This window comes from Theobroma cacao, chromosome 10, assembly GCF_000208745.1.
Source record: "Theobroma cacao cultivar B97-61/B2 chromosome 10, Criollo_cocoa_genome_V2, whole genome shotgun sequence".
NCBI classification, from domain to species: Eukaryota; Viridiplantae; Streptophyta; class Magnoliopsida; order Malvales; family Malvaceae; genus Theobroma; species Theobroma cacao.
This window is the reverse complement of record NC_030859.1, coordinates 378,467-402,252: the sequence shown is the minus strand read 5'-3', so window position 1 is coordinate 402,252 and position 23,786 is coordinate 378,467. Positions and strand designations below refer to the sequence as shown.

The window sequence follows — 23,786 nt, the reverse complement described above, 5'->3', positions numbered from 1 at the left end:
CTTTTTGTTCCCACTTTCTCTCTGTCTCTCTTCCTGGTCTATGGCTTCATGCTGTGCAACTCATGGAAAATGTCTGAACTTTTCCAATGGTTGTAACTTGTTTCAGGGTTTCAGGAATATGATATTGAAAACATTTCCAACACGTTGTCTTCACTACTGTCAAAACATGTACAATTTGTCAATTAAAAAAAAAAACCAGGAATTCGGGTTCTGTTCTTCCCCATTTTTTAAGGTTTAGTCATTCAAACACTCAACCTCAAGTTGGACTACTTCAACTCTCATACATAATTTCGAAGACAAGTAGTCGATATAAAAAAACTATTTCCAATATTTGCTCCAACTTTTCCCTTAACCTGTCTTGTAAGTAAATGCTAACTTCTTAACATTACAGCCATGAATGACAAGGATTTGCAACATGTTCCAAAATTAATACAACCACGGTATAAGGTTTAATCAATTTCCGTGTAGATGTAAGAGAATAACTAATCAAGAAAATTTTATAGCTAATTCCATAGAAAATAACAGATTAAATATGGCAGATGATTCGTAGAAAATGACATGATAAGATTAGGATGGAAATTAGATGCAAAGAAACAACAAAATATCCTCCTTTTATTCTAACAATAAACCATTTTTGTGCCTGTCCTTGTTCTTACGATAGTCCATAATTTCCCCATTAATTTGTTCAACAAAAGTGGAAGGAAGGAACCCAAATATGAAGTGATTGAACAGGTCCTCAAAAAATCTCAAATCATAGTCTAATTGCTACAAAATTTTATATTCTTGATCGGGTATATGAACATTTAGTGATCCTCACCACTTATATATTCCCTTCCATACTAGTCTTCAAGCTCTTCATTTCACTCCTATCAAAACAATTATATAAAATATATATTCCGTTCGTCTTTGAATGTATATTTTTTTCTTTATTTTTCACAAAAATGAAGATAAAAACTTTGATTTTGATATATTTTATATTAAAATTTGTTAATATTTTTATAATACAAATGTTTGATTTTTTTAATAAAGAAAAAATAGATAAAGAAAATGAGACAAAAGGAGTGTATTATATTAAATTTAATTAAAACACAGATGATTCTTCCTTTTGTACCTACTTGTTTTCTGTCTTCTTTTACATGACAAAGGCTTTAATTAATCCTTAAATTTAAGAAAGAAATCAATAGTAGGTGATGAGGGGGAAAGACAAGGCATATTTGGGGTATAAACTTTAGGAAATGCAGATACAGCATATATGGGGGAATCATATGCTTTATTTTATATTATTTCTTTATGCATAGTTTGTTCCTGGGGACAACCATCAGCTTGGGCCAGCATTCCCCACCTTCTTCTGCAGAGTTTTCATTTCCTGTTTCTTTTTGCTTTGGTTGATATAGACATGTGAAATTTGGGACACAACAAGTTCAAGGAATCTTTCACTGATAATGGAATAAGTTCCAAATTTAGATCCTGGAAAACCATTGAATTGTTGATTAGCCGGCTTTCCCAATCGAGCTTCATTGTTTCCTTGTTTTCCTCTCTTGAATTAAATTAAATACAACTAAGCCAAGAAAAGGTCAACAATATACCACAACTTGATCATTATTCTTCTCAACCTCAGTCAGGTACCCATCAATTGAAAATAACAACAACAAAAGAATGCAACAATTAAACCCGAAAAAACAAAAAAAACTTAAAATGAGACGGTAATGAGTACTTTATAATTAAATATTTTACATTATACGACTCGATTAAGATTAGATTTTTTTTTTAGTATACTATTATAATAAATAATTTTTTAAGCATATGGGGTTTTGGGTTTCTTTAAACAACGGGAAGAGAAAAGAAAATTGGACATCTCAATCTCCATTGCCAATATCAAATTGAAAATTGGATGTGCCATTTAAAAAATTGAGAGTTGAAGTTCTTGATGATAGAATGGGATATATTCATATTTCATTCCTTTCGGCGTATGCTTGTGGTATTGAATATTATTCATGGGATATTATCACATCAAGTTCTTAGATAGCTCTCATTGATCTTATCTGATCTGTTTTGTTGCCTATCATGTGACATTAACTATTTCTTTTTGTTGTATAAACTAATAATTATAAAATTTAAAATCAAATGAAAATTTTAATTTTCTTGACATATATTTATGATAATAAAATCTAATGCTTTTAGTTAAAATAGGTGAGTCAATGTACAAATTGTTGAGAAATTTACCTTTTTTTTGGTGAAGAAGGTTGAGAAATGTATCAAGAAATGTTGGGTTTTAATTATAAGTCATTAAAAATTGATTTATATAAGTAAAGAAATGTTGAATTCGTGGGAGACATTCTGCAATTGTTTCAAGAGATTCTCTGAGGTTCATGCAATCAGACAGAGAGCAGAGTATCGAGCTGCTATATGTCACCATGGCCACTCATTTTCATGTTATCACAAATTAGTCTGAAAAAAAATTCAGACAACAGTCCAAAGTTGCATGATTAGATCACAAGGTTCAGGTCCTTTGCCATCAAAGCCAATGCATGCAACAATGAGCTGTTAGAGATATGCATCATCGTACACGTGTCTTTACATCATCTCCACCAGCACCTCATGATTAGAAAATGCCAAGACAGACAAAAGTGCCGACTGCTCTCTGCCCCCCTGTTTCCTTGGGGAGAATGATCCATCTATCTCGAAGTAAAGTAAATTCTTTCTCTTTCCCACGTGCGTTTTGCTTTGGGTTTTCCTCACTGGAAACCCTTTTCTTTGTGGGAGGGGAGGTAGCTGAGGCCGGGGAGGGCGGTGGGCGGTGGGGGTTGGGGTGGCTCGGAAGTCAAAACTTAACTACAAGATGGAAAAGCCTATGGTTGAAATGCAGTGATGACCTTTATAGCAAAAAACACTTTTGTCAATGCATAATTACATGCAAATAAGCAATCTCATTTCAATATCTGATAACATGCTCCTTTGATTGATCAGATGAAAATGGTTACTACATGTAATTAATAAGCAAGAACTCTTTTCTTTATCCATGTTGATATCACTAGGCCCTATTTATTGCTTGCACTATAGTAGGTAGTTATTGCTGCCAAATTGGTCTTTCACATCAAATAATTAACTGGTTTTTGTCAACAATATGAGCAAATTGGATTCTGCTAGAGAGGAAATGTAGAGGTTTATCTGGTAGGTAGGAAATGTGGAGTCAAAGATTAAGACTTTTTTACAGCTTGTTTACAATAATAGCCTCTTAAAAGGCCAAAACCCTATGCAAAATAGGCCAGCAACAGAAGAGTCTAGAACTCCAAGTCCCACCTTATCCCTTATGAATTCGTTGAATTTGTTGCTTCTTGTTGGAAAACTCTTGAGTTCAGTCAAGTAGGGTCAAGTTTAATTTTGTCATAAATTACTAATAAGACTATGATCTTATTACATTTAAAGTCTATCCATGCTTTTAAATAGTTACTGTTGTTGATTTATACATCAATAAATTAACCGTTACCAAATTTAATCCTGACTGCATGTTAAGTGATGTGATTAACCTAATTTATGAATAGGTCAAACTTAATTTTGATATCATGCAAATCATGTGCTTGAACAGTCACCATTGTTGAATTTTCTTTTTCCTAAAAGTATGCAAATAAGTAAGGGGAAAAGTAAGAAAATGAGAGTAGCACACTTTTATTCCACAACTGGTACACCTTACAACAAAGAGAGTAGGATGGGAACAACTAGGTCTTCCCATGTGGGATCCACAGATCTCCAAACACTCTGGCAAATACATTGGGAAAAAAAAAAAGAGAGAACAAAATACAAATTCACACTCTCCAACAACAAAACAAATAAAGGAACAGATAACACGACTAAAGTAAAACTTGGTGGAATGTGGAAACAGACGGGACACCTTAAGGAACTCACATCTCTGTGTCTGAACAGTACTTCAGCCCATCCGCAAGTAGGACACCAGTAAGGACCTGACACGCACACACCCTCCTGTTTCTTTTATTTATTGTATAATTGTATGTGCCCTACTCAGGGCTGCGCCTGATCACAGAGGGAGGGTATTGGAAATGACTAAATTGCCAGGACGAGACCCGGCACAGACTTTCCAACCCGGTTGGAAAAGCTGCTCTCCCAGACGGAAGGGCAATGCACAGGGGTTATCTCAGCCGTTGATGAAGGAGCAGAAGGAGAGGATGGTGATGATGGTGACGGTGGAGATTGGTGTGAGTTTCCAAGGCGGGTGACAGTGAGAGAAGTGTTGAAGTACTCCCTCACTTGGGTGATTATCCCATCAGTAACAGTCCAGGCGTGAACCCAGGAGATTGAGCGGCTGTGATCACAGCCTTCAACGATGACGGTGTACCCAAAGGTGGTGACAGAAAGAGGATCAACCTCGAAATGGAAAGAGTCGTCTGATGAAGCTCCAGTGAGAAGGCGCATCATAAACTGGTGGGTGGGAGGGCCATGGAACCACCACTCAAGGTCAGGAGCAAGGATTTGGTGAACAGTCTCGACGTCTCGAGTCTTTAAGGCCTCATAGAAGGCAAGAACCACCTCTTGGTTCTTGTTGGTTTCCTCCAGAATTTTTTCCTGTGTGTTAGCCAGTTCTTGAAAGAGAACGCCTGGAAAGCTAGAAAGCAAGGAAAGAACAAGAAACGATGGTTTCTGAGAGAGAGGTTTCTTGAGGAAGAAATTGGAGAGGGAAAAACCAAAAGGAACTGGTGAAGGCCTTATGTGAGGATGAGACGCGGCTTTATACAGGAAGTCATCAACCTGGCTTTGATTCTCTACATCCGTTTCTATCTCTCAGTGTCAACTTTAAGCCAATCCTGTGGATGAAGGTATGGGCTTTTCAGTCATTCTGATAAAATTGTAGGGGTATTTGGAAGTAAGAAAGTAGATGAAGTGTAGGTGTGGGCTACGTGGCAGGATTTCAGTGCCCATATGGATGAGTGGGGCCCAATTGAGGATGCATATCAGTTTCTTTCCTACCAGGCTAGGTGGGGGTGAGGACAGGTGAGCAGTCAGGAATTCTGGTCAAGCCAACTCTTTTGACCCCAGTTAAATAGTAGTTAATTGCTCGATTAAAGAACTTTTAATTTCCTAATCACTCTTTGTTAAGTTATGGATTTGGGCTAACAAAAGGGTGAAAGTTTGTTCTAATCTCTTAAGTTATCAACGTTGGGGTGATAAGCAGCTGCCATGCTCAAACTCAATGGAATTTATTGGTTTGTTCTTTTCATTAATGTTATGTCTACTTTTGGAAAACTCTTCCAAACCCAATTGGATTTTCCTTCCTTTGATCTTATGACACAGAAAATTAGTCATATGCTTCCTAGTGAAGATATTCATATGCTGTGCTTTTGTAGATCAAAGTTGAAAGTGAAAAAGGCGGGGGGGGGGGCGGTGGTTGAACTTTACAGCAGATGAGGGAGAACAATGGCAAAGAATGATTCCATTGTTTCACTTGAAAGCATTGCTTTGTTTTTCTTGCATCTAAAGGATCAGTGAAATAACTTACAACATAGGGAAGTTCCTTTCATTTCACATCAACTGGTTTTCCATCAGGATTCAACCAGTCCTTTTTTCTTTTCTTTTCTCACTTCATCATCCTACCTCTTCTCTTAAACCATTTGTAACAGGTGAAAAGATTTTTTGTTCATGGTGGTCATCTTATCTGAAACAATTTCTTTTCATTTATTAGCAACCGGGGAAGAATAGAAATTGAAGACCATCAGTTACTATTCAATGGCTGTTTACAGTGCAGGTCACATTTGAATGTCACATCTAGAAATCAAACATTAGGCCCCAGTCCTACGAAGACCAGGACAAAGTGAGTTTTGTCTTGTACAATAAAAGAACAATGGAGGGTAAACCAGGCCCTTGGTAAATAATAGTTGGTGCTGGTTTGGAGACAGGCCCTCCTCATCTATCATCATTGTACTAAAAAGGGTCCCCTCTCCTTTGGCCATTTGATCAAAGATCAAACGCCTCTCACAGTCCACAAGTTGTCAAGTTCGACATGGTCCTAAGTTGTCCCTTACGCCAATCACATCCGCAGGAACAGGATTAAGGTTGAAAACTTGGAAAAAGTGCAGGCCAGGCTCCAACAGCTTTGCAGAAAAACACTAGCTAGAGTGGAAACGATGGTAATGTTTTTGGAAGTTAAAAAATTGAAATGACGGGCTTCCAAGTTGAGCAGTGGAAGTGGATCAGAATACCAATTTTGTCAATTTCCCTTATAGCTAGCTGTTGTTGGAGAAAAAGATAGAACATTAAAGTAAGTGATCAGTATGCCACAATTAAGTTACCATGTTATGTCAGGATCACGGAGGGCTAGCTGGATATAGATACTTCAATTTCAAGGAGCTACACTTCCCATGGAAATCAAATCAGTGAGCTCTTGCCTGTAATGAATCATGTTTACAGAATTGGTGTCAGCTAAGGGAAAAGATGTGTGTTTTTGAGCTGGCAAAGGGTTAATTTTGGATAAAATCCAATCCAGTACCCTCAACAGCTTTTTCATTCTTTTTCCCTTGATTTTGATGGAGAGCCATGAGGATGCTATGGTATTAACTCAAGTTTCAGTAGTACCCTGAACTACCTAAATCAGGTAGGTACCATAGACTGCTGCTGCCGCATTTATTGTATCAGTAGTTCAGTACCCAGCTAGTGAGAAAAAATTGTCAACTCATAAAGATTTCAACCACTCAATGAATCCCATCCTATGATGTAAAAGTTAGGCAGAAATCTATCAAACCAACTTTCCAGAACAGAAGTCAATTTCAATCTGAATAGTTGAATCGCTTTGTCCATAGTTTTATTCACTCATCAAAAATGATTTACACATAGGATTCTACTTTACATATTGGCAAAAACAATGCTTGCACACAAGTAAATGATTTTGAAATTCAATCTGCATTGAAAGCTTTTTGGATAAGCCGATCCCCTTGTCGTGATAAAGTTTCCCCACTTCCCACTTAGGAAACTGGACCTGCTTCCAACCATTAATGATGGTTAAGCACTAAGTATCATCAATAGATCAGTTAAACCCTTTTTATCAGCTTCCAACCGTCCTACCATTCAAACCAATGAACATTGACATTGATAAACTATTGCATCAACCTAAGCTTTTTGAAATGATCTTAATAAAATAGTCCCCACAAACCCTTTGCAGAGGCTACTAAGTCATGGCCAGAAAAGGAATTTATGTTGAATCCCCAGATTTGACAATCGTATGCAAGTCCGAGGCCATCTTTCTTTCCTTAAAAGGGCAAAAAAGCCTTAGGGGTAATGGCTTTTCGGGGATGCTTTGGGGCCTGAGGCCATCTTTCTGCATCTGCCATTACCAACTCATAAATCTTTTAACTCGGCTGATATAATCTTCATCAGTCTGTCTTGCCAAATTGTGCCACATAGCAAACCAACTTCTCCTTTTCCACCGTCCGTTTCTTACACAAACCTTTGTAGAATGTCGCTTTCCTTTGGAAAGACAGAGCAGAAAGAAACCGAAAGGCAAATGCAAATGACTCAACCTAAATTGTCTGTCAGTGATCAAGGAACAGGGTTAATATAATATATGATGTAATCATAATATTGTCCCACTAAGGTCACTGACGAGAAAAGATATGGTTGTTTCATAAAGAATGGGGCCTCCTACACGACATGGTGCTGATTTCCAATATGAAACTGTTTGTGACTTCAGTCTTGAATTCTTTGATAAACAGGTCTGGTAGAATACAACTGAGTTGTGTCAGCTACAAGAATTCTTTTGGAGCTGATTTTTCTTTTTCCCTTTTCCCTTTTCCTTCCTCCCACTCAGTTCCCTGGATGCATTACGTAAGTAAAATTGCATCCTTTTTTTTTTATCTTTTCAACCACCCCACCTTGGTGCCCAAACTCAAGATAAAACCAAAATCTTTCCCGAAGGAGAAAGTTGCATCATGTCACGGTTAGATCATTAGATCAATTCTTTCTTTTATTGAATCAGGAAGCAGACTTTTTTATAAAGTTTTGAGTGCAGAATAAGTATGCCCTTTCGATTGTAACCTCTGCCTCATTCGGTACTATATTTCAGAATACAAATTCTTTTTCTGGCCAAGAGAACATGGTGGTGGAACAAAAACTGGTGGTGCAACAAGCTGGCACTGCTTTGCTTGGCATATAGACAGCTTTAATATGCTGGCCATGACTATGACCTATCCGAGAAACTAATCGATCAGTACCAAAATGACAAGAAGGCCTACCTCGTAAGCATTTGATATAAACGGAACTACTGTCATGAACACTTTATGACTAGTGACGGAGTTAGGATTTTACATTTAGGGAAAATGAAAAATCGAAAACAATGTTTATAAATTAAATAATCATATTAGAAATTCAATGTTTGATAATAATATAATATAATTTAGGCAAAAAAAGTTCATATGAAAATTATATAAATATATCTTGAAAATTATTCAAAGGAATCAATTTTAGTAATTTACTTAAAAGAATTAACTAGTGCAATCATAAATAATTTAATAATGACAATAATTTCAGTTTCTAAATAAACTTGACAACAAGCAAATATTAACAAATATAATAACAAAAATCTCAATGGGAAGCAATCCCTTAAAAAATATTAAAAACTATCAATAAATAATTCAATGGAGAAGCAATTCTTTAAAATTAATCACAAAAATTAAATACAATATTAATAAACAATTCAACGAGGAAGCAATTCCTGAATAAAAAACTTAATTGTTCACAATAATATAAGCAAAAAAAATGCATAACTAATTTGTTGGAAAACAATCAATAATCCTTAAATAAATAAGGAATAACTAATCTTAGGTGTTTAATCGAATTACTTTTAACAAAATATAGCTAAGATGGTAAATCCTAAATCAAAATCATCAAGTAAAAATTATTAAATAAAAAAATTTAAAGTTGAAAATGTTAAAAATAGAATAAGTAAATAAACCAATCTTACCAATTATCAATTATCATGACATGAAAATTAAGTTATTGACTAAAAGTTTTCTACGCAAAGAACGCTGACAAGCAAAAAAGTGTAAAATTTTTTTTTTATTTCTACAGTATTTGGTAAATAGAAAAGAGAGCAAGTAAGGGTGATCAATGGGGGTGAATTGGATGGTTTTGTCCACTATACTTAAGGACTAAATGGACGAATTATTTTTAAAAAATCGATCAAAACCAACTAAATATAAAGAAAGACCAAACCAACTAAACATAAAATTAGTTTGGTTGGTTCGGTTTTGAACCAGTGGATCGAAATTTTATCACTATTTTTTTAACAAATTATAATATTAAAATTTATAAACTTCATCTATATATATATATATATATATATGAAATTAACGATATAACTTTTATGTTTTAATGTTTTATATCAAAGTTTATGTAAATAATAACTAATTATAAACAATATGTTATAAAATCTAAGATGATAACTAATAAAGTTATTAAGCGTAATCATATAAATAAAGTTTATTATAATTTGTAGTAATACTTATGTATAAATTAAATATATGTATATATAATATATGACATTATATATAATTAATAATACAAATTACATTTTAAAGTGTTTTATATCAAAGCTTGTATAAATAATAACTAATTATAAACAATATATTATAAAATCTAAGGTGATAACTAATAAAGTTATCATGTGTAATCATATGAATAAAGTCTATTATAAGTTATAGTAATGCTTATATATAAATTAAATATATGTATATATAATATATTTCTACAATTATATATACTAGGATGGTGCCTATAACTACGCTACGAAAAAAATCGTAGAAAATATTAATTATGTTAAAGTGGATTTCAATTTGGTACCTTTAAAAGAGTTTGCAAAGAAAACAATATTATATTAGTCAACTGCATGAATATCCGATTTTTACTGATAATGAAAAAATAAACTGGTATTAATTGAAAATAATTGTTTGCTCTGGTTTCAATTACCGAAAACTTGCACTTACATATATAATTATAAAACAGTAAAATATTAAGAAATGAGAGAGTATATAACATGTACTATTGACAGATTAAGATAAACAATTGTACAATATAAGGTAACCGTATAATATAAAGATCATATCAATATAAAATAGTTACTAATTTTTAATAATATATCTTTTGTATGTAAAATGAATGACTAAAGGTTGTCAAATTTAGTTGATTTATTTGTTTAATGATGACTATATGTTATGTATATTAAGAAATGAATAAATCTTCTTAAGATTTTTATTTTGTTCAATGATTTTGATGAATATTTATTAGAATTTAAACATTCGTATACAAAAGAGATGTGTAAATATTATGGATTCAGGTTCATACAGAATAAGAGGGTATAAACAGAAAATAATATTAAATTATAATTAATAAATATTAAATGAATCTATATTCTAAACATTAAAAATTAAAAATTATTGTTTTCAAGTATTTTTTTACTGAAATAAATAAAAATAAAAAAACCCTTCAAATGTAAAAAAAACAACGCAGCTTAGACATAAGACGTAAAAAAAATTAATTCGATTGAAAATGACAACCAATTGGCTCAATTAGTTATTCTATTTAAAACAGAATTTATCCAAAATATACGATAATCCTATCAAAGATTATTAGATGTATAATAAACTATTAAGAAATGAGAAAGCATATAATCTATACTATTAGCAGATTAAAATAAACAATTGTAGAATATAAGGTAACAGTATAATATAAAGATTCTATCAATATAAAATAGTTAGTAATTTCTAATATTATATGTTTTTTATATATAAAATGAATTACTAAGGGTTATCAAATTCAATTGATTTATTTATTCAATGATGATTGTATGCCATGTATATTGCAAAATGAGTAGGCTTTTTTAACTCTTTTATTTTGTTAAATAAATTGGATGGATGTTTATTAGAATTTAAACATTTATATACAAAAGATATGTCTATATATTATAGATTCAGGTTGATGTAGAATAAGAGAATATAAACGAAAAATAATATTAAATTACAATTGATAAATATTAAATGAATATATCTTATAAGCATTAAAAGTTAGAAATTATTGCTTTCAAATATTTTTTACTAAAATAAATAAAAATAAAAAAGAAAAAAAAACCCTTCAAATGTAAAAAAACAATGTAGTTTTGACATAAGGTGTAAAAAAATTAATTTAATTAAAAATGACAAATGTCAATCAATTGATCCAATCAATTATCATACTTTTATATAATGAATTGGATAAATATTTATTAAAATTTAAACATTTAAGTATAAAAGAGATATCTATATACTATAAATTCAGGTTTATGAAGAATAAGAGAATATAGATAAAAATAATATTAAATTATAATTAAAAAATATTAAATAAATCTATCTTCTAAGAATTAAAAGTTAAAAATTATTATTTTTAAGTATTTTTTATTAAAATAAATAAAAATAAAAAACATAAAAAAACCCTTCAAATGTCAAAAACAACTTATCTTTGACATAATGTGTAAAAAAAATTAATTCAATAGAAACCTAAAGGTCAAAAAAATAAAAAGGAGTTCTAATTGAATGACACTTGTCATTCAATTGAAGACTCAATTGAAAAAAATTGAAATATCCTACTTTTATATATATTATAGATATATATTTATAAAATTTTATATTATGAAACATAACTAAAATAAAATAATTATAACATATTAATATGTAAGATGTTTACTATCATATATTATAATATTAGCATAAGTTATATTATTTAAAACATATAACTCGTAATTTCATATTAATATAGATTTATAAATAAAAATATATAACTAATATTAAATTGCTATGATTATGATTTGTATATGTACATATAATATTTTAATATATTTTAAGTATATTATTATTTAAGTTTACTATCAATTCTTCTTAATATATATAAAAAATATTACATATATTAAAATATATATAAATATATAAATGTATAAATATATAAAAAACTAATTGATTTTTTAGGTGAATTGGTTAAAAAATTTTAAAATTGAGAACCGACAAAAAAACAAATTAGACCTAACATTTTGGACCAATTGATTGAATGGACCAATTAAACCTAATTGTTTTACTCAAATCACATTTAATTTGGGTGGAAAATTGATCTAGATTGGTTTTGCTCACTTCTAAGAGCAAGTAATGGTTGTGAGGTTTTGGATAAATAGATTTTGAAAATAATTCTATTGTACTTGGTTTTATTATTATTATTTTTAAAAAATATAATTAATTTTATTTTAGCCCTATTTAAAATTAATTATTGATTAATTATTATGTGATATTTCACTAAACAAAAAATTAATGCGGGAGTAAAATTATACACTTCATAAAAATATATATATATATTAAAAAAATTTAAACTTTTTGTAGAGACGAAATTATAAAATTTACAGAAGACAAATACAAGTTATAAAAATTTAAAAATTATTAGAGGGGTGAATTTATTAAGTTCTTTAAAATTACAAATAAATTATAAAAATTCAAAAATTATTGAGGGGGGCCCACTGCCCCCCCTCCCCCCCACCCCTCCCCTACGCCTCTGCTAATGGCGCCCTTGTCACCATCTGACCAGCTAACCCACTCCATCGCCAGAAGAAAATTGATCGTTCTCTCTTTCTCTCTCAGCACAGTATCATGTGTTTCCATGACCGCACTGATGCATATGTGCGTGTGGGTGCCGGTTTCTCTACGCGTAAACCAATATAAATTTGATGTGAAATGTCTCCTTATAATATCTAATTAATGATTAAGGCATTAAACTAATCAAACGAAGCAATTGTTTAATATGAAAATGGAAATGTTTATATGTCAGCGGCATGGTGCTTCACTAGACAATAACAATTGCTTTTGCTGACACAAGACACACACACAAAACCTCGTAGTTAATTTTGTACTCTTGAGTATATTTTCATTGTTGGAAGTAGCAGGTTTGTTCCGGCCAAAACAACGAAGGAGCAGGTATGTCCCTAAGAATTTGAAGTCGCCTACTCAAATCCTTATCTGCTTAGCTTCATATAGGGTCATTTTGGACAGATCGACAGTAAAGAACAATCAGCAGATATGATGGGACTAAACCACAGAAACAGGAAACCATACTATATTTCCATGGCCTTCACATTCAACCATCTTTTCCTCCTAGTAACAATCAGGTTCAGATAATGAAAAGTAGGCCTAGATAGCTTTCAGTCAAATCCCAACTTCTTCCTGTTGTATGTTAGTGCTTCAGAGAAAATCTATTGAATATTCTGTGTCTGAAGATAGCAAAGGATCATCAAAATTATCTGATATTTCTCTAGGCTACTCAGCTTGAGTTTCGTTTGGGAACTCATCATGCACAAAATCTTCACACACTAAAAAGGTGGTACTGAACAGATCAATATGAGGATGAATAAAACAAAAGAACAATAAGATGCACAGATCTGTATAAAGTTTCATAGAATTTGAACATTGCCCTTTAAGATAGATTGCTTCAAAAAGCTAATGCTGAGGGTAGACATTAAGTTGCAGTCTGAATTGTGAACAAAAATTGCAATATCATCTGAAAACTAATGCTGCTGAGAAAGAGATAACTCCAGAATAACGGTGTTGTACTCCTGAATGTAAATTTTACATAGGTTCATCCAAAAAGGAAAAGAAATGAGAAAGTATGAGAAAATGTGAAATTATATAATCCATTTTCAATGCTCTCAAAAACATCCGTCTACATGAACATCAATTCATCATACAATGACAATGATGCATGAAAACTTCTGCAAATTATGTTGCCTCTCTCTGTATCAATGATAGACCGGGTGGAATCATAGTTTCATCTTTACCACTTACAAACGACTCTTCTTTCACCATAGAAAGCTGCCGTTCTGGACTATAATATTCCTTTGAAACTATTCTAGGACTTGAAGAACTGGCTGAAAATCTCCTGGATGGGCTAGAATTGTATCCAGGTGAAGAACTAGGGCTAGGACTAAATTGCCCAATCCCATCTTCACGAGGTGAAGGTGATATCAGCTGCTGGCTACCATTGTCCATTTGCTTTTCTATAAACTAATCTTCTACAATATCATAAGAATTCCAAGTGCGTGCTGCCTAAGCAAGAGCACACCAACAACAGAATAGCCAGAGTGTGCAATCATTAACTGCTGGTTGACCAAAGCAGAAGCTACAAGCTGGCAAATTTAATCTCTTTCTCATTTGAATCCTCCAGAAGCCACCATATAGCAAACCAAACATACAAAGAACAATTCCAAACACTAAGAGCCTCTCTGACAGTCTCATTATCAATATTCACAGCAGCCAAGTTGAAAACCCAGAAAGGAGCCATACAAAACAGGAGAAAAGTTGCAATTTGTACATACATGTTCCCAATCCCAAGTCTCTCCATATTCCACCCAAAGACACAAAAGCTACAAAAGGAAGAAAGATAAGCTAGAGAAATATCATCCCAAAAGTCAAGGATCCCTCCATTCCAGAGTGGTCTACTCTAAACAATTCTTTCTTCACCTCCAGACGCAAATGAATATCTCTTCTCCAATGATTGTCGCCTTTACTGCTCTGGCCTCCTACTTTCACCAGTATCAATCTGCTTCTTTGCTTCCTCATTCATTTCAGAACCATAATCCTTCCCAAGAGGGCTAACAATGGTGTAAACACCAGCCATCGCCCGTGCAGCTATTGCAACTGATACACATATTCCAACTCCAATGGCAGGTCGCTCAGATCTCCTGAATCCTAAGTTCAGACCACAAAGGGCATACTGAGCAAAACAGTTAATATGGAGTAGCACTCCATATTAAAATTTAATAAGATATAAGTTTTTTTTTTTAACGTGATAAAGTAATTTGACTCCAATTAAAATAAAACTACTCTATTTTCTAAAAAGTCCTTAATATACAACTATTTTATTATAAACTTAAATATTTTATAAGTAATTTCAATAAAATATATTTTTCAAACATAGGATTTTGCAAACATACTAATGTAATCGTATTTTTGGGTTGGGTATTACATCCTCCTAATGACAATCAGGTTCAGATGATGAAAAGTTAGTCTAGATAGCTTTCTCAATCAAATTTTTAACTTCTCCCCGTAGTGTGTTAATACTTCAAAGAAAATCTTTTCCATATTCTCTGTCTGAAGATAGCAAAGGGTCATCAAAATTATCTGATATTTCTCTAAGCCACTCAGCTTGAGTTTCATTTGGAAACTCATCATGGACAAATCTTTACAAACTAAAAAGGTGGTACTGAACAATTGTCTAGGTAGTGTAAATGGTCATCTCTCTCATCATCCTTGAGTATAGCAATAAACTTAGCTCTATTAATTTGTCTTTGTCTCCAACAAAATTAGCTGTCTGCGACCTCATTACCAGTGATACGACACTCCCAAGAATAATAGCAAATTGTTGACAATTATAGCACTTAAAATTAGATTTATCATACATTCTCTCATTTGTTGTCTGGAACGGTGAAGAAGGGAAAGGATGCAGCATGCTTGGTTATGGTGTTAGATGAATTCAATCTCTGCATCTTTTAAGCCTTTCCTAATCTTACAACCAAACTATTATTGTGAGTTGATTTTCCATTCAAACTTGGAAGACTGAAGCAAGTGTGATTGAATTTTCCTTGCTGCCCTTTAAATTCTGTTTCGTAACGATCAGGGGAGGTTAAATTGATGTTTTCCAAGAAAGCTGGGTGGGGGATGCCAATCTTGTGGAAGTTTTGGCGATAAGGGAGGCCGCGACCATCTTTGCAGCTTCCTTATGAGCAAATTCATTGAACCTTATCATTGAGAGCGACTCCAGAAACGCCATCACCTGGATCAACAAACCGGAGGCTGCCCCTTGGAGACTTCGACATTTGATATTTCAAATCATTGCACTCTGGAACTTGGGCTTTTGTCTTTCTTGATTTTCTTGATGTGAAATGATCGTGTGAATAGCTTAGTGCATGATTACGGTGTCACTTGGTAACTTACAATTGTATAGATTTTGAGGCTGCAGGTTGTTATGAATCCTGGTTTCTTCTTAGGTTCTGCTGTTGGTTACCTTTTTGTAAGCCATGCTAAGCAGTAACTCGGCTGCTCCCCGTGCAGTTGAGTTCTACCTTTCTTTTGTAATTTTAAAGGATTTTTGCTTATTGAATAAATCCATCTTAATCTTCAAAAAAAAAAAAATTGTCATAGGTTGTCTGAACTGCAAGTTTAGATCTGCTGCCCTTAAGTTTATGCTCTCTGTGTTTTCGACTCAAGTCTTGTACTGCCAGTAAGTTTTTTGTATATGGTGTCAAGATGTCTTATGTCCTGCGCAAGCAGACAAATTCTGGATTGCTCCTTTGTTCTCTTTGGACTATTCCATATTTTCCCATGTGGATGATTAATAAAATTCTTATCTTGACTGAGAACAAAAGAATAACCTCTTTCTCTTTCTTTTTGGCCACGACCATGTCCTCTTCCTCTGCCATTCACATCTTCTTCACTTTGTCAACTCCTTGGGAAGAATTTTGCAAAACCTCCCAAGCTTCCTTCGTAGAGGTTGCATTGACCACCTTCAAACACAGAGTCATCCGGACTCAGCTTTGGTGGGTGAGGACGATAGCTTGTTGATCCTTTTTTCTTATTTGTGTCAACAATATAGTTCCTTGCCTGCCATCTCTCAAATTAAGGTTATTGGCTCTGATAGCACTTTGTCGGAGGAAGAGGTAATCCTCGATAAGAACTTGTTTCACTCACATCCAAATTGCCAAGTGCAAAGTGTACTTATAGGTACAATAATTGACTCTTCAAGTCTAGTTACATGAATTATAATTAATAAGACATACGTGAAGTATACTAATTCAAAATATGTCGGGAAACATATGCAAAGTACGTACCTGCTCACAATTAACTTAAAAAAAACCAAAAGACAAATCATCTTAAACTACTAATTTCAACAAATTCATAACATAACCACAATGATGCTTGAAAATTTTTGCCAATTACGTTGCTTCATCTCTGTGTATCAATGACGGAGTGGGTGGAATCATAGTTTCATCTTTACCACTTATGGACGACTCTTCTGTCACCACAGAGAGCTGCCGGTCTGGACTATAATATTCCTTTGAAACTATTCTAGGACTTGAAGAATTGGCTGTAAATCTCGTGGATGGGCTAGAATTGTATCCAGGTGAAGAACTAGGCCCCGGACTAAATTGCCCGATCCCATCTTCACGAGGTAAAGGTGATATCAGCTGCTGGTTACCATTGTCCATTTGCTTTTTTATAAACCTATCTTCTATAACATCATAAGAATTCCCAGTGCGTACTTCCTGAGCAAGAGAACAACAACAACAGCATAGCCACAGTGTGCAATCACTAGCTGCTGGTTGACCGAAACAGAAGTTATAAGTTGGCAAATTGAATCTCTTTCTCATTTTATTCCTCCAGAAGCCACCATATAGCAAACCAAACCAGCAAAGAGCAATTCCAGTAACACCAAGAGCGTCTCTGACAATCTCATTATCAATATTCACAGCAGCCAAGCTGAAAATCAAGAGAGGAGCCGTACATAACAGGAGAAAAGTTGCAATATGTACATACATGTTCCCAAACCCGAGCCTCTCCATGTTCCACCCAAACACACAAATGCTACAAAAAAGTGAAAGAAATGCTAGAGAAATATCACGCCAAAAGTCATGTATCCTTCCAGACCAGAGTGAGCTGCTCTCAACAATTCTCTCTTCATCTCGAAATACAAATGAATATCTCTTCTCCAATGATTGTAGCCTTGACTGCTCTGGCCTCTTACTTTCACCAGCGTCAGTCCAGCACTCTGCTTCCTCATCCAATTCAATATCACAATTCCTCCCAAGAGGGCTAACATTGGAGTAAACCATAGCCATTATCGCTGCAGCTATTGAAATTGCATTACATATTCCAACTCCAATGGCAGGTCGCTCAGATCTCCTATATCCCACGTTGAGACCACAAAGGGCATACTGAGCAAAACAGTTAATGTGGAGTAGCACAACAATTACCATCATGTGTTTCCACTCATGGGGCTTATAGGTCCCGCCCTCACAGTATATCTTTCTGAGTCGGCAAATGTCTTCTGGTTTCCATCTACACAGAAGTACAAGATGGTAAAATCGCAGAGGGAGTTGGTACAGAGACATAAGAGTAGACAGCGCATTGAGTATTTGACTGTTGACTTCAGCCCATGCATTTCTCTGGGACTTCTTAGGAAGCACTGCATTCAACATTCCAGTCATGACAAGGAACAGGATACTACCAGAGATAGCAACACCTATGATCCATACAATGAGGGCCATATTCATTGGGTCCCTATTAATCCATTGCTTAGACATTTTCATGAGAGAAACCCAATCAATTTTTTTTGCAAAAACCCCAGTCAGGCGTTCTCGAAGACGATGACCACTTGAGGAAGCCACCAACCGAGAAACCTCATCTCTCTCTTCAGCTATACGCTTGAATTTGGCAGATGCAGAACCAAATTTGAAAAACTTTATTCTATTTGGGGGAGACATAGAGCTGCTAGGGGACTTTCTTAGAGGGTTTTCATCGTTTAGAAGCACCCCTTGCGATGTTGGAATGTGAAGAGGAACTTGTCCCTTTGTTTCAGTGACATTGGATTCCTCAACTTGCTCTTTTTGACACCCATTATCACTTGAAGCCATTCTAATATCAAAGTTGAACTCCCAATCAATCCCAGAACTGTGCTGCACAGTAAGAAGCTCCTGTGAAACTCCAAGTATAATTCTAACATAGAAAACAAGATGACACACGATCTATGATTCTGCAGTTACCACCACTAAAATTGTAGGTACACAAAGGGGAAAGCAAGGAATCTGCAAAGCTAAAACAACTAAAACAAAAGACACTTTTATGAGTACCACGAAGCTATGCAAAGATCAGAGATCACCGAAACTATAAATATTTTGACATATAGAAGTTGACCCCGGAGCATAATATCTATCCTACAATCTATATCTCTGACCTTTGACTTGCACAGTATCTATTTTTGTATCAAAATTTGTTCTTTATCATCATTAGAAGGGTTACCAGATGATGAAAAAGACACCCTGAAATTATTACAATTTCTTTTATTTGAAGGGAAAACTAGCATAAATACACTGAAAAAAAAAACAAAAATTCACCCAATGGAAAGAAAGGGAAACAGAAAAAACGAAGTCAAATGTTAATTTATACCATTGAGCAAAAAAAACTATTAACGTATATGAGACTGACCTGACATAGAAGAAAACTATAAGCTGAAACTTAGGCTTACCTATGGAAAACTGAAAATGAAATTCATGACACAGTCTTTGTCTATGATCTTTAACGAAGTCGTTATTGACTTTTGCTTCCGTTGGAGCGCATGATGTCACCTCCCAAACCTAGGGTTTCGGGATTTAATACGTACCACATATTTAACGAGACTAATCCCACGATAATATCATATTAAATTATATGTAATAATTTTAAAACCTCTACAAATTTTATACTTTACAAAACCTTAAATATCTAAATGATACAATATATATATATAATCTTTCAAAAAATACAATTTTCTCATCTAGTTATCATCTCTTTGCAAATTAAAATCTAAATATTTATATCAAAACTTATAAATGTCAGAGACATATGCTAATCTTGCTAACAAAAGCTCTTATCGAATAAGTCTAATTCCTAAATATGCAAACGTGTTAAAATCTGTAAAAATGATAAAGATTATAGAGATGAGTATAACCGCCCAATAAGTAACTGACATCTTTTTAGTCGGGGTTAAGTATGCTGAAAACATTTAGATCAAAATTACTAATACATAGATAGGTATCAAAATAGAATTTTGAGTAATCTCATTTAAAAACATATATTTCAAAATTTCATTTCCAAATTACAAAAGTCAATATAATTTCGTTTCAGAAAACAAAATTAACAAAATTTTGAAACTTTCAGAAAACAGAACAATATATAATTTCACACTGATTTCAAATTTTTAATTGTCTCCTGTAACATGTTACAGCCACACTTAACCCCTGTGGCATAAGTCAAAAATGAAACCACAATTAACCTTGGTGGCATGAGTCAAAATCAAAACCACAATTAACCTTAGTGGCATGAATCAGAAATATATCAGAAACAACAATTGGTTACATTGAATAGATATCACAAATACCACTATTCTATAACTAGTGGTGTGGTTAGGAGATTGATCTCTAATAATAAAATGCATGTCAACATGGTCAATATTTAACCCTTATTAGTAGGGTCAGAGCATAGCTATACTAGGAGACAGGACAAAACATATTTATAGATAACTCAATTTTTACAAAACGCTATATCCACTTTCTCAAAACATATCTTATGCACGTCAAAAGCATATTCATTTCAAACTAAATATTTTATATTTGTATTCATAAAAACATATATGCATTGATCAAAAATCACATTCTAAAAACAAAATTGAAATCATATTTCAAAAATCAACATAGGGATCATATTTACTTATATATATTAGCATGCTTACCCAATTTAACAAACTGATAATTCTATTTTATAGAATTATTTTAGTCTAATTTTGTTATTAAATATTAGCTAAGTCCTTAATTTTTAATTATAATTTAGTTATTTTTAGTTGCTTTTATAATTAGTTTAATTTTAGTGAGTTATTTTAATTTTATGTTTATTTATTTTAAATTGGCCATGATTTATTAGTTTTTATGCTTTTTTAGGTTTTAAGGAAATTGGACTTAATTTTGGAAAGTAAGATGTTTGAAGGACCCAAAATTCTCCTTGCATATGTTTTGGTATTTTATCCATAACTCTCGCAACAAAATTCCAAATGATGCAATTCTTATATCATTGGAAAGCTAAGAGATAGAGCTACAACTTTCATGCAGATTACTTTGCCCATTTCTGCTTTAGGGATAAAGAAAATCGCATTAGAAAATGATAAGGCGTACTGTTATGGGAATAGAAATTTTGAAAGATGATATTTGATTTTTAAGCCTCTTATTACACTTTTAAACCCAATTAGAATCAGTAGGTTAACTTAGAAGATTTTAGGTTAAGATTGTTAGTATAAATAGGATATTTTTAAGAGAAATTAGGAGAGGGAGCTATTGGAGATTCAAAAGGTTGAAAGTTGAGGCAGAAACTTGGGGAATAAGCTATAATCAATCGTTTTGTTTTATTTCTTAGCTTTTATTTTTCTTGTTACTTTCAATGATTGAATTTTATATAATATTATTTGTCTTGGCAATTATGGATAGCTAATTTTATATTTCAGGATTGTAATTGAACTCATATATAATCTAAATTTTTAATTTATTTCTTGCTTATCTTTAATGGGATTTGAATTGTTTATTTCAATTTGTTCTTAATACTTTTAATTGCCTGATCACCAATTAAATTGATTTAAGAATCTAAAAAACTTGAGAAAGGGAGTTTAGTGTAAACTAAAATTGGGATAACATATGATCATAATAATTGATTTGCGTATAGGATAGGGATATACCTATAGATCATATGTAGTTAGAATTAGAGCTTGAACTTAATGAGTTTGTTTTAATTTCAATTTACATAAGGATATAGTGTTTTGATTAAAATAAATATTTTTATAAGACGAGTCAAGAGACCCTTATAAATAATTGAGGACTTTAAGTTAGCAATTTAACCTATTGAAATAAGTTAAGAAAGAGAGGTAAGATTTAGATGAAGTGTGAACGATATCGTAATCCTAGGCTTGTTTGATTTGTTGTTTACCCAATTATCTTGTTGCTTTAATTTTTAATTAAATTAGTTTTGGTTGAGTAATTTTTAGTTTAATTAGAATTCAGATTTTAATTATTTAAATAAAACTAAATTGTTTCTAATTTTTTTTACTTAGTAAAATTTTAGATCAATTTTCTGTGAGATTGATACTCTACTTGCTTATATATTATCTATTTGATACATATACTTGGGTAGTAGAATTTTAACTAACACAAACAATATGACAAAATATCATATACAAGTACAAAAATCATATTGAGGCTAATTTTAGGGTATGAAAACATCGAAGGGATATCAGTCACTTACCTGATTCCCTAAAACCAAAACCAAAGCACAAAGAATTCGAATCCTTTTGAAGCCTATTAATTCAAAATACTCAAAATTAGAAACCAATACTTTTAACTTATCAAAACGAATCATGACTTCCGGTTGGTCATTCTAAGGCAATTATGGTGTAGCACTTCTTTTGCTAACCAAACTAATTTTGATTCAAAATTAAATTCGATTTTCTTTAATAATTTATAAATATATAAAACATTCAAAACTTAGAAACTCATAGCTTAAAATCCAAAATCAGTAACAAATATAAAGTTTGATGGAAAAACTTCAAATGGCAATTAAAATTTGACTCTTGAATATTGTTAACGAATTTTTCGAAGTCTATCAATTTAAAAATAATTTTCAAATAAATATTTATTCATAAAAAAATTAACTAAAATTCAAATAGCTTAAATTTTTTAAGTTTCTATCAAAATAGGTTAAATATAGGTCAAGAATTATTTCAAAATAATTAAAAATAAATTTTCATAAATTCTGAAACTACATATTTTCATGACCATTTGGTTTATTTCAAGCACTTACAGCTTACAACCTAAGTTGAAACGCAAGGTGTAATAAGTATTAAATTGAACCTTACATAACATATTTTAAAACCCAAATTCGTTTTAGAAATAAATATTGTTGGAAACGCAATGTTCAGAAGCCAAAAATTACAAAATCGTCACTAAAATACCTAGATTTCTGGATTTTCATATACAATGAGCAGACTTTGCGACTTCGATTCTCTTAACACGGAATGCCCGTAACCGAGTCATTGACACCAAATTAAACTGCACATTTCATACTACAAAAGCCTTTAAAGAAACGACTCAAAACATTAGCAGAATGTAGAGTTACCACGATTGAAGATCAGACTCCCCCCATCGATAGATAACAAATTTTGATATTTTGTCTTATGGTTTGTTAAATCGGGTGAGCATGTTAATATATATAAATAAATATGATCTCCATGTTGATTTTTGAAATATCATTTCGATTTTGTTTTTAGACTGTGATTTTTATGTTTTTGTGAATACAAACATAAAATATTTAGTCTAAAATGAACATGCTTTTGATATGCATGAGATTTGTTTTGAGAACGTGGATATATTGTTTCATGAAAATTGGGTAATATAAAAATATGTTTTGTTTTGCATCTTAGTATGGTTGTGCTTTGACTCTGCCAATGGAGGTTAAATGTTGACTATGTCGACATGTATTATATGATTAGAGATTGATCTCTCAACCGCACTATCGATTATAGAATAGTAGTATTCGTAATATATGTTTAGTGCAACTAATGGTTGCTTCTAATATACTTCTGACCCTTGTCATTGGGATCAATTGTGATTTTGATTCTTACCCATATCATCGAGGTTAATTGTAGTTTCATTTCTAATCTATGCTACTGGAGTTAAGTATGGTCATAGCATGTTACATGAGACAATTAAAATTTTGAAATCAACGTGAAATTATATATTGTTCTGTTATTTGAAAGTTTCAAAATTTGTTAACTTTATTTTCTGAAGCGAAATTATATTGACTTCTGTAATTTGAAAATGAAATTTTGAAACATATGTTCCTGAATGTGATTACCCAAAATTCTTTTTTGATACCTATATGTGTATTAGTAAGTTTGGTCTAAATATTTTGAGCAGGCTTAACCCAGTTGAAGAG

At 32.5% G+C, this 23,786-nt stretch overlaps 2 protein-coding genes and 1 pseudogene across 5 annotated transcripts; all 3 read right to left on the bottom strand.

Moving 5' to 3' along the window:
* Positions 3,643-4,726, bottom strand: LOC18585771 (wound-induced protein 1). Its single transcript, XM_018128585.1, has one exon. The coding sequence runs from the start codon at positions 4,429-4,431 to the stop codon at positions 4,060-4,062; it is 372 nt and encodes a 123-aa protein (XP_017984074.1). The 5' UTR covers positions 4,432-4,726; the 3' UTR covers positions 3,643-4,059.
* On the bottom strand, positions 14,001-15,877 carry LOC108663578 (annotated as a pseudogene).
* On the bottom strand, positions 16,727-19,407 carry LOC18585770. 4 transcript variants are annotated; one of them, XM_018129425.1, is made up of 2 exons: positions 19,263-19,407; positions 16,727-18,728 (listed from the first exon to the last, which is right to left on the bottom strand). In XM_018129425.1, exon 2 carries the CDS (start codon positions 18,689-18,691, stop codon positions 16,994-16,996), a length of 1,698 nt encoding a protein of 565 aa, XP_017984914.1. In that variant the 5' UTR covers positions 18,692-18,728; positions 19,263-19,407; the 3' UTR covers positions 16,727-16,993. The 4 variants fall into 4 exon arrangements, with proteins under 4 accessions (XP_017984914.1, XP_017984913.1, XP_017984912.1 ...); XM_018129424.1 differs by having other exon boundaries at positions 16,727-18,733; positions 19,303-19,407; XM_018129423.1 differs by having other exon boundaries at positions 19,303-19,407.

What these genes read in the sequence shown, in the direction of transcription:
- LOC18585771 (XM_018128585.1), bottom strand. Translation starts at nt 4,431, where the DNA reads ATGATGCGCCTTCTCACTGGAGCTTCATCAGACGACTCTTTCCATTTC.
- LOC18585770 (XM_018129425.1), bottom strand. Translation starts at nt 18,691, where the DNA reads ATGGCTTCAAGTGATAATGGGTGTCAAAAAGAGCAAGTTGAGGAATCC.